This window comes from Dipodomys ordii, unplaced genomic scaffold, assembly GCF_000151885.1.
Source record: "Dipodomys ordii isolate 6190 unplaced genomic scaffold, Dord_2.0 Scaffold29, whole genome shotgun sequence".
NCBI classification, from domain to species: Eukaryota; Metazoa; Chordata; class Mammalia; order Rodentia; family Heteromyidae; genus Dipodomys; species Dipodomys ordii.
Genome location: NW_012267245.1, coordinates 5,177,199 through 5,188,588, shown reverse-complemented (window position 1 = coordinate 5,188,588; position 11,390 = coordinate 5,177,199). Strand labels below are relative to the sequence as shown.

At 49.1% G+C, this 11,390-nt stretch overlaps 1 protein-coding gene across 1 annotated transcript in view; it reads left to right on the top strand.

Annotated features, from left to right (window-relative positions):
* Spock1 (sparc/osteonectin, cwcv and kazal-like domains proteoglycan (testican) 1) overlaps positions 1–11,390 on the top strand; it is a gene marked incomplete at its 5' end in the record, with an annotated part of 347,529 nt that overhangs the window by 149,023 nt on the left and 187,116 nt on the right. The window contains one exon of the mRNA XM_013016002.1: positions 730–775. Within this exon, the coding sequence (XP_012871456.1) occupies positions 730–775 (46 nt within the window). The remainder of the gene's footprint in view (positions 1–729; positions 776–11,390) is intronic.

The window sequence follows — 11,390 nt, the reverse complement described above, 5'->3', positions numbered from 1 at the left end:
ACACACACACACACACACACACACACACACACACACACACACCCAAAAGAGGGGAGGAAATTAGAACTGTGAAGTGAGTGGTTTAGACTCTTGCCATTTCAAAGCCACGAAAGACCTCCCTCACGGAAGCAAAAGTTGCTGCCAGCTGCATGCAAGAGAGACACGGTTACACACGGCCCAAGTTGGCCAGCGTTCGCTTTTCCATCCTTCCACGACTGGAAGAGATGGCGTTCAGCTACATGCGCATCTACGGATGATTCCAACATTTGAATGGTCCTCTGTGTTCAGGTTTTGTGTGAGCGCCGGAAAACTGAAACTGTGCCTGGGGAGCTATGAGAAAGGTTGACAGCTGGATTATCAGCTGCTACGGACACAGAAGCTTCATCTTAAGTGAGAGTGGCCAGGTACCACTGGAGGTCTAACTGATAGCAAGTCCACTTGCACTGTAGAAGGTGTCTGGGCATCTTTGTCAAACCGTGATGAGCAATGCTGCTTCCGTGTTGAGGTGAAATGGTTACTCTCCTCAGTGTTTAATTCGTACGGCTTGAAAGAGAGGAATGTGACAGATACCTCCATCTTGTGGATTGCATGCTTATGCCTGCTTGGGGAAAGAATTCTAAGCCGTGTTTGCCTGTGTCTTTGGGGTGTGGCGGGAAAGGCAAGCGTGTGGGCAGTTCTCTGAGAAGCCTTCGGAAACCTGACCTGTGTTTTCTATTTTTGCTTTCGCAGGATGATTATTTCAGGAACTGGAATCCCAACAAGCCCTTTGACCAAGGTAACGGATGCCACCTTTCTTGCTTTCTGGTCTGTGGGAAATGCGGTCTTGCTTTTCTTTCCTGACATGTTGAGCGAAGGCCAGCTAGCTCTCTGATTTGCTTGTCTGTGGGGACTCAATTGATTGGGATGGTAGAAATTATTTTCTCAAGTTGGTTTATTTGTCTAGGACAGATTTAAGCCATTTTTCTTTAAAAATTGAATTGACTGATACAATTACTGATTGCCTTATTTTTTTTTTTTGGTTTTGATAGCGAAATGGTTATCAGACTTACCTAAAGAATCGTGGGCTGGATCCACTGCTTTTATTCCTGGAATCTACTGTGCCTAGAGTTACCATAAAAATGAAGCTTCCTTTGTTTTAAAAAAAAAAAAGGTTAATCCTGGGAGATGTTTTTCAAGGTCACTGAGATTTCCTGTGTTAAATGACTTATTCATGGCTTCTGAAGCTTGCTTGCGGATGGTGTGGGTCTCAGTCTGGTCCTGGGAGGGCTCTGTCCATCCACATCAGCAAGCAGAGGAGACAAGTCGCTCACCGTGGCCTTATGTGTGTGTGTGATTTAAGACTCAGGGAGAACCACAGTGAACCAAGCTCTCTTCTCATTGTTCCCTGTGGAGCCATCTCAGCCCGGCCCCACGTGTACCTGGGACCCCAGTATGTACCAAAGCTCCTTCTTAAAACCCAGAGGAAAGACTATTACACAGCATGTGTAGGAGGGTTTGTGCTTCTGAGAATGCGTGCAGCTTGTGGCTATGGTGATCGACTTGAAAGGAGGCACTGGAAATGGGGGAAGGCGCCCTTTCTAGGTGCCCCTTCTTTTGCCAGCTGTCCTTATCTTGAGGTTTGTCTCAGAGACCTGTGCCTGGATTCACAAACACTCCTCCTATCCACTATCTGTAACCCACGTGGCCAGCGCGGGCCTTGCAAGCCACTTTGAACAGACCCACCTGCCACGCTGATAGTGAAATTTTTACCTCCAAGCTTATCATTTGCCTGGAGGTTGTGTCATGCTTTACTTATTCATGCCTGCCTGCCTGCCTCCTCCTATCTGTTCATTCATGGATATTCATTGAGCTCGCACTGTTTGCTCAGCCCAAGCCAGCTACGGGAAGAGTGCAGAATGGTGAGCATGCCTGCCCTAGCGCAGGTCAGGGTGAGGAGCAGGAGCAGGGAGAGAACCTGGCTACAGGACAGGCTAATCAATCTGATGTAGAGCTGTGCAGAGAATTGTGATTGGATAGCTGGGGTCAGCGCGCGCGCGTGTGTGCGTGCGTGCGTGCGTGCGTGCGTGTGTGTGTGTCTCAGAGACAGACAGAGAAAGGAGGAACATACAAGAGAGATTTCCTCTGTCTGGGATGTAGATGTCTTAGTCTCTCAGGGTTTGACTCCTTTAAAACTCTGAAGCATTGTAGTAACTCAACACAAAACCATAATTTAGGAATTTTCCATGAAACATGACCAAAGTTTCTTTCTTTCTTTCTTTCTTTCTTTCTTTCTTTCTTTCTTTCTTTCTTTCTTTCTTTCTTTCTTTCTTTCTTTCTCTCTTTCTTTCTTTCTTTCTTTCTTTCTTTCTCTCTTTCTCTCTTTCTTTCTCTCTCTTTCTTTCTTTCTCTCTCTCTTTCTTTCTCTTTTTCTTTCTTTCTTTCTCTCTTTTTCTTTCTCTCTCTTTTTCTTTCCTTCTCTCTCTCTTTCTTTCCTTCTTCCTTTTTCTCTCTTTCTTTCCTTCTTTCTTCTCTCTCTCTTTCTTTCCTTCTTTCTTTCTCCTCTCTCTTTCTTTCTTTCCTTCTTTCCTTCTCTCTCTTTCTTTCCTTCTTTCTTTCTTTCTTTCTCTCTCTCTCTTCCTTCCTTCCTTCCTTTCTTTCTTTCTTGGCAGTAGGACAATTTGAACTCTGAGTCGTGTGCTTGCTAGGCAGATGTCCTACCTCTCGAGCCACGCTCAGAACCCTTTCTGCTTCCTCTTCACACCCCAGTGGGGTCTGGCTTTTTGCCCAGGCCAGCCTGGGCTGGGACCTCCTATGAATACATTATACGTAATAACGGAGTTAACAGGCACGCGCTGTTGTGTCCAGCTGTTTGCTGCTTGAAACGGGGGAGGGGGGGTCTCACAAACTTTTTACCCACGGTGTCCCTGAATCACGATCCTCCCAAACTGTCTATGCTGAGTAGGTAGAAATACGGCACAAGCTCCTGTACTTGGCTTAACCAAATGTTTTTGAGAGATAAACCTTCATTTATGAAGAGTACTCATCCATGCAGAACAGCAAATTCCCTGTCTAGACCTGCTGAATGAGCCCCTCTGCGCACCTCTCCCGAGCAGGCCCTTACTTGGGAAAGCAACTTGACTAAGAATTACCCAGAACTGATGAGTTTTGTTTTCTTAGGTAACAGCCGGAAATGGGGTCAAGTCAGTAATCGGCTCACAGTTACTCTTTTTTAAGACTTTCAAACAACTATGAAAACTCTTCTTTACTTGTGCTAATAATGTACTTTGGAGATGACAGGCACTAACTGGCTGTCCATTCCTGACTCGAGTGTAGCAGATTGCTCCCCTCGGTTTGGTTATACAGAAACAGAGTATTGAAAAGCACCTGTGATTTAATTCAGGTAGGGGTTTTCTCTCTGGAGAGTGGCAGCTGGCATGCTGAGGAGGCCTCGCCTTTGCAAAGCACATCGTAAGAAATGATGGGGCCGGGCGCCAGGGGCTCACGCCTGTCATCCTGGCTACTTAGGAGGCTGAGACCTGAGGATCACGGTTCAAAGCCAGCCAGGACAGGAAAGTCCGTGAGACTGTTATCTCCAATAAACCACCAGAAAACCAGAAGTGGCGCTGTGGCTCAAGCAGTAGAGCATTCGCCTTGAGCTGAAGAGCTGAAGGAGGGCACCCAGGCCCAGAGTTCAAGCCCCGCGACCGACCAAAACAAAAAAGAAATGATGGGGTGCAATCAGCAGCCTCAACTGAAAAGCATATTAAGAGTTTCAGTGAGGCATCTGGGCTCGTTCCGGGGTGTGGGGGCTTCCAGATGGCTGCGGGCTTGAGCAGCAGGGCAGAAAAGGGGAAGGAAGGCCCAGCCTGGGCACTCTGGCTTAGCGCTGTCACAGAGGTGATCTGGGGCGCATGGAGGGGTGTTCCACACCTGCCGCAGGTTTGCACTCTGTGTTCTTGGCACTGGGGAGCCATGCGAGGTTTCTGAGCAGGCGAGTGACATGAAAATGGCATTCACTTTTAGACGATCTGGTTGGGTAACTCCATAGGCGTGGCCAGGGATGTCAGACACACTCCTGTAGGATGCTGGGGTTACCTCCGCAACCCATCATCCACCACGTTGGAGTCCCGCGCTGTGGCGGTAACGGGTGGCCAGGGGCGTGGCTCGGGCGCTGAGGAACCCAGCTCTTCCCCGGAGCAGCCTCAGGCCCCGCGAACGCTTCTTCTCAAGGAGAGCTCTGGTCCTGCACACATTATGAGACACGGCAGGTCCTCCGCCATCTGGAGACTCATAATGCTCATTAAAGCTCCGGGACACGTTTAACCGTGAAAGCACTTTCAACCTGTGCATTTCTAGCTTCACCTTTGAGCTCCTGTTGTTTCTGTTTCTGGTCGTGCTAGGGTTTGAACTCAGTGCCTCACACTTGCTAGGCAGACGCTCGGTCCTCGACCCACATCTTAGCTTTTTGTTTTGAACTGTTCTTTTGAGAGAGGGTCTTGTTATTTTTTTTCCCCTGGCCAGTCTCAACTGTGATCTTCCCTATGTTTCGCACCATAGCTAGGGGGCAGACCTGTTACCACCATACCTGGTTTTCAGTGTTGAGATGAGGTCTCTTGAACTTTCCTCCTGGGGCTGGCCTGGAACCGTGATCCTCTTCCCTCTCCCAGATTCCCACATAGCTGGGATGGCAAGCATGAGCAACGGCGCTCAGCTGCTGATTGAGATGGGGCCTCACACACGCTTCACCTGGGCTGGTTGTGGATAGTTATCCTCCCAGGCTCTTCCTCCTGAGAAGCTTGGACGATAAGCATGAGCCGCCAGTGCCTAGCTGGGACATGGGTGCTGATTTCGCACCTTAATCTGGGTACCCAGAAGAGGTAGTGTAGTACGTGACAGGTGTAGCGTTGGGCTCTGGAGTGTGGTTCCCAGGCTTTAGAGCTTGATTATCAGTCACCGTGTGGCTTTGGACAGTCATCTCAACTTCTCTGATCTCAAGCCTTCCCACGGGGAAACTCAGTGCTGATCGTGCTTTGAACACAAAGCACTGACGAGATGCAACAGATTCCTACTAGTAGCCGATGTCTTCCATGCCGTCTCTGCCTCTCACTTTTAGCTGCCTCTCTCCCTGGCTCCCCCCCCTCCCCACGCAGGTGTTCTTTCTCCTCCTCTCCCGTGTGCAGGACCCCCCAGAGCTGAGCCACGCTCCCACTGGTAGTTCACAGGAAGGACTGCGTCCCACGTCCCTTCGGCTAGAGCTGAAGAGGTCCAGGCTCTTAGTGCCTTCATTTATCCCTTCATTCCGTGAGAAGCTCCAGGTGTGTGGTGTGGACAGTAGACCACACTAAGGACAGCGCCCCTGTGGCGTACCCCCATTGCTAGCACCTCCACTGGTCCCACAGGTGTGGCGTGCGGGGGCTGGGCGGGTGGGGTTGAGGAGGGAGCTGGGGCCTGGGCTGGCTGGCATTTGAGCAGGTGGCTTCGCTCTAGTGTAGCAGCCGGGGTGTGGCTGGGCCACGACTTGGCCTTAGACAATCTGTGCCTTTGATCTGTCCATCTGGATCCGGGGAACCTGCCTGGTGACAGTCCCCACCCCCCCATGTTGACAGAGGCGTCCCATTTCTTCTCGCCCTCTGAGGGAGGTGTCTCGGTCAGGACTGTTATCCACAAAGCGCAGAGTGGGAAGGAAGGGATAGTTTATTGAACCACAGTGCTGTTGTAAAAAGCTAGAGCTAGCTTTGGGGATTTCCAGAACGGGTAATCAACAAGCTGCAAAGCAACATAGGGGCACCCAGGAACTGACTCCCAGAGAGAAACAAGGCCTAGAGAGTCATCCCGTGTGCTTCAGTGGAAGAAGAAAACCCTTGACCTTTTTGACTCCCAATCTATTATACCAGCATTCCGGCAAGTCCCGATCCTGAGCACTGGCTTGCACTGTGTGTTCGCGACAGTTCTACAACTCAGAAGGAGAAAGTGCTTCCCCTGGCCTGCCTGCCTCTGGACCCTGGGCCCAGAGGATCCCCACAGCACTGACATTTCACTGCGGTTTTAAAGGAGCATCAAGAGAAGAAATTGCTTTTCCCCCCCCAAATTATTCCTTAGGAATGATTTCCCCCCCCCTCTAGATGAATGTGAAACGTTACAGGATGAGTTTAATAGAAACAGCGCGTGTCTGTAGCCTTCCATCTAGAGGTAGACTTAGACCTCATCTCTCAAGGAGCCTCTGATTTGCATTCATCAGGCCTTGAACAATTTATTTCTTTGTTTCCAAAAGAGCCTTCCCCAAGCCCTCGAGCTGTTGATTGCAGAGGCAGCTGGCCCGGTGTGTGGGAAGCATGTTGATCATCTCCTGGATCCTTCGCTTGGGATGGCTGGCTTGCTCTCCCCCTCTGCCTCTCCTTGTGGTTTCTGGAAGATGCTTTTTTTATTTTTTTAAATCGCTGCTCTGCTAAATCACATGCAGTCCGCGCCCGGTGGCCTCCGCTCCACCACCAGTACGTGTGCATCTGGATCCCGACAAGTAGTTTCTGTTTGAAAAAGTAGGTAGAGTCTGATGTTTAGAAGTTCAAACTCAATTCTGGCAGAGTAGACAGAAGACGGAATTCAGAGATGGCGGTGTCCCTGCCTAAACTCGTCTCTCTGCTTTGAAGCCAGATTGAGTTCAAAGGTTCCTCTTTGGCTAGCTTTCCCTGTTGGCTTATTCAAGAGAAATTAAGCAGTAGATGTGTCAGAGTGAAATCCCCTGGTGGTTCCTTCTTGGTCTTCTCTCTCATTTCTATAACGACTATTAATTTACTTTTGCATCCATGTCTGGAAACTGTTATATCTTGTCTGTGTGTCCACAAATTGGTGCCCTACGTTTTAAATGCATACATACATATGTACATACATAGATACGGTTCTGGGGCTTTAACCCCGGCCTCACACCCATTCTGCCTGTTTGCTTGCTCAACTGGCAACTCTACGGCCCTCCTATTTTGCTAATTTCTTGGAGACAGTGTTTCATGGGCTTTGCTGCCCTGGGTGGCTTTGAACCTTAGCTAGGATTACATGTGTGAATACCGGTACCCAACTCTCTATAGTTTTCCGTTGTGGTTGGTTGTTGTGGTCGTGGTTATTTTCGTTTCTGTGCTGGTCCTGGGGCTTGAACTCAGGGCCTCCTGTTCTCAGCGTTCTGGTTCATGTCACTTGGGCCATGCCTCCGTCTAGTTTTTTGCTTGTTAGTTGGAGGTGGACTCTCACAGACTCTCCTACCTGGGCTGGTTGGTGTCTAACCTTAGTCACCCAGACTCATCCTCCTGAGTAGCTAGGATGACAGGTGCGAGTCACCAGTGGCTTTCTTGACTTGAGTGTCCCCTTGTGTGGCACACAGGGCATTCCTCCGTGGCTCCTGACACGTTTGCCGTCTTGTGAGTCAGGTTCAGACAGCATGGCTTTCTGTGTGATTTCTCATAAAGGAAGCCAACCTGACAAATTAGGACTCTAATGCTCTGATTGCCAAGGTTACAATTTAACCAATGAGGTCTGAGTCTAACTTCAACAAAAACCAGTGGGATTAAATGGATCTCTTCTCCATTGGGGTGGAGAGGGAGATGTAGCATAAACAGGGGAAAAAGCCAAAGGAAGTTCCTCTCACAGAGTCTCGTGGGACTCTGCAAACGTGTCCAGGATTTGGAAGGTTCAAGCTTGGACCCCGGTGATCCCTTTCATTTGCCGAACACCTTGCCTTACACCCTCGCTTTGCCCCCTGCAGTCGGGCCAGTGAGATGGGTCTCGTCAGGCCTTTGTGAACACAACTGAAATCCGGTTGGCAAAGGCACAAGGTGTTGGTATGATGCGTGTTCTTTTTGTTTTGTTTTGTTTCAGTCCCGTGGCTTCAAATTCAGGGTCTGGGCACTGTCCTGAGCTTCTTTTGCTCAAGACTAGTGCTCTACCATTTGAGCCACAGCGCCACTTCTGGCTTCTTGGTGGTTAATTGGAGATGAGAGGCCCATGACTTTCCTGCCCAGGCTGGCTGTGATGAACCACCATGATGCTCAGATCTCAGCCTCTCTAGCTTGGATGACAGGCGTGAGCCACGGCGCCCGGTCAGTTCTACCAGGTGCAGTGATGTAAGCCCTGTCACACACGGGCCTCCGGTGTGCTGCCATCGTGCTGGCTCCTCAGAGGACTCTGTGGCCCCTTCCCGAGAGCTCCAGAAGAGGAGCCGTTCAGGGTGGCATCTCCCCTTGGGGAGTTCTGGGGATCACGAGAGTAGTCCAGCTCACCATGTGGTTACGGGCTTTCTGTCACTGTGTTTAGGGGGCTTTGGGGGCATGATCAGGCCACCTTTATTACCATTTTCCCTACCTCATAAAATGTGGTGTTAGTTTTGTCAAAAGAAGAAAAAAAAAAGTATCTGCTATTCCACTTGCTCAGAACAACAACCTTCCCTGAATGAATTATGGAATATTTGTTGAGTTTTAATGAACCAGCTTTGGTTTAGGTAAATTCTCAATAGGGGAGCACATATCAGCTGAATTTTCAAACGGATCAATATTGCAGTTTACATTTTTTCTTTTTGGAGATTGGGGATCAGAAGGGAGAGGATGGCTTCCAGCACATTGCTGAGGAAGGAGGGCTGTGCTCAGTGGAAAGTCCTGGCTGGGAGGGAGGGAGGGAGGGAGGGAGGGAGGGGGTGTGTGTGTGTGTGTGTGTGTGTGCGTGTGCGTGTGCGTGTGCGCAGTGTCTGATGACGACGACGTGTTCTTCCAGGAGGCTGCTGAGCAGTGTCAGGATTTGAACTCCGTTCTCTCCTCACCCATTTGGTAGCTCTGTGTGCCAGGGCGGGTGCCCGACTTCCCTGAGCTTTCATTCCCTTATCTACTAGATAGAAATTCAGACATTTCCCCCCATTATCCTTTCTGGTCCCCTCTCCCCCTTCCTACTTATCACCCCTACCTTCCCAAGTAGAGCTCCCTCATCTACTTTTACATCTGTTTTTCTTTTTAAATCTTGATTCTGTACATGCCAGAAAACATACAGTATTTCTCTCTTTGAATGTGGCTTAGTTTGGTAAGCATACATATTTTCAGTTCTGTCCGTTTTCCCACCGATGACGTGATCTTGTTCCTCCCTGTGGATGAATAATATCTCATTGTGTTTATATAATAACACGCTGTCTTTATCCATCCATGGACACTAGGCCTAATAGTACCACACTAACCAGGGCAGCTAAAAGTGGCACACAGGAATCTCTCCTGTGGTTCCCTTAGATATATGCCCCGGAATGATATACCAGAATCTCAGAGTTATATTTTTCCTAACTTATGTGTTTATATTATCTTTGTGCAGTACAGGGGTTTGAACTCAGGGCTTCATGCTTGCCAGGCGGGCTCTCTAGCTCCATGCCATAGTTCCAGTCTTAATGTTTTTGAGGAGTCTCCATACTGATGTCCGTAGATTGTGGCACTAGTTTGCATTCCCACCAAGTGTGTATGAAGCTCCTTTTCTCCTGCATTTGTTTATTTTCCTGATGATGGACATTCTGACAAATGAACCAGAATATCAGCGTAGTTTTTTGAATGTTGAACATTCCTTCACATAGTTATTGGCCCTTTGTAGTTCTTTTAATAAATGTCTCTACAATTCTTTTACCCATTGATGGATTATTTGGATTTTTAGTTACTTGTGTGTTCTAGAGATTAATATCCTGCCAGATGATAGCTGGCAATTATTTTCCTCCAGTTTTTAGGCTGTTTATTCTGGTAATTTATCCTTTGTTGTACAAAAGCTTCTTAACTTGATAGAGTCCTACCGACCGCTGAACTACCTAAGTTGTATTCAGAAAGGCATTCCCCATACCTATATCTTCAAGAGTTTTCTGTGTTTTCATGGAGTAGTTTTAGGCTTTACATTAAGGCCTTTGATCCATTTTGAATTGATTTTTGTACAAGGTGAGACTTTGGGATCTAGCTTCATCCTCTTACACAAGGATACTCAGTAAGAATTATGAAATTTATTGCCCTCAGGTAGGGTCCGCAAACCAACCCAGACTTACCATAAACAACACGATATGGAACCAAGCCTTGGTCAAAGATCGAACCGACTCTTCCTCATTATAAGCAACGCAATAAGGAACCAAGCTTTGGCTGAAGATGGAGGACTGAAGTTTCGTTTTGAAGTCTGAAGGATCTTAGCCCTTTTTGATGTGTTGACTTACTCCATCAGAGTATAAATTAATTGATCCATTCATCCCTGCGCCAAGTAGTTACGGAGCGTGGATGCTGCTCTGGTTGTAGTTTACATAATGGAGCGAGAACCACAGGAAATGAAATCAGCCAGAGGTGGTGGCCAAGACTAGGATCCAGGAGCAATCTAAGGATGGGTGGATGTCTGGAGGTGGCTCGCAGGCTCTGTGCGATAGAGAGCAGTCCTCTCCGATTTTAGGGTGGCAGATGTGAGATTGGACAAGCCTGTGTCACTCGGGGCCGAGTTCTAAGTAGCAAGCATGTTCCCGCGGCACGGGAGGCCACGTGTCCTCCGTCTGAGTGCCAGCACGGCTGGCCTCGGAAAAGGGCTCTGTGCCTTCTGGGTTGTATGTAGTAGCTCTCTCCACATGTGGAAGAAACAGTCAGAGAATTGTCCGGGGTCCCTTTTATAAGGTACCAGTGCCGATTGGGAGGTTCTCACACCTCTCAAAAACTACCTCCCAATACCATCACGCCGGGGCTTGGGATTTCAACATCTGCAGCTCCACTCCGTGTAGACAGGGTGCTGCTTTTAAAGATGCGCCCGGTAGGCAGGAAGAAAGTGCAGTACGCTGAAATGCAGGCCGATGCGCTCCCCATCCGTGTCTGAAGAGCCCAGATGTGCCCTTTGTGGGGCAGAGGCTCAGTGCCTGGGAGACGGGGCTGAGGCAGCTCGCACTGCTGCCCCTCTGGAGAGCAGACCCGGCCCACTCCAGCCGAGTCCAGTCTTGAGGGCTGTGCTGGGCAGCATCGGGACTTCACATCGCTCAGGAGTAGCAGCAGATGAAGATGCTTTCATGTGCGTGTATAGCCGGGCCTGCCTAGCGGTTCCTAACCACCAATCAGGGAAGGAGACATTCAGTTGTACCTCCCAGGGAGGCGAAGGCAGGCGGCTGATCAGGAGCAATGCAGACATTCCTGGGACTGGGGGCAGAATGCCCTTGCTCAGGGGCCTCGGAAGAGGCTTGCCAGGGCTCCTTGGTCTGTGCCAGTATCTGACAGTGACAGAAGTCTTCCTCTACAATATCTCAGTTTATAACAGCACTGGCCGCCAAGCACAGTTCTTTCAGTTAATCCAGTAATACCGAGTACACAATCTTCGAAAGGTCTGGCCTGATACACAAGTAAAATTGACAGCCTGGAGAAGATGGTTGGCCGGTACCTCCATCAGGGAATCGTCTACAT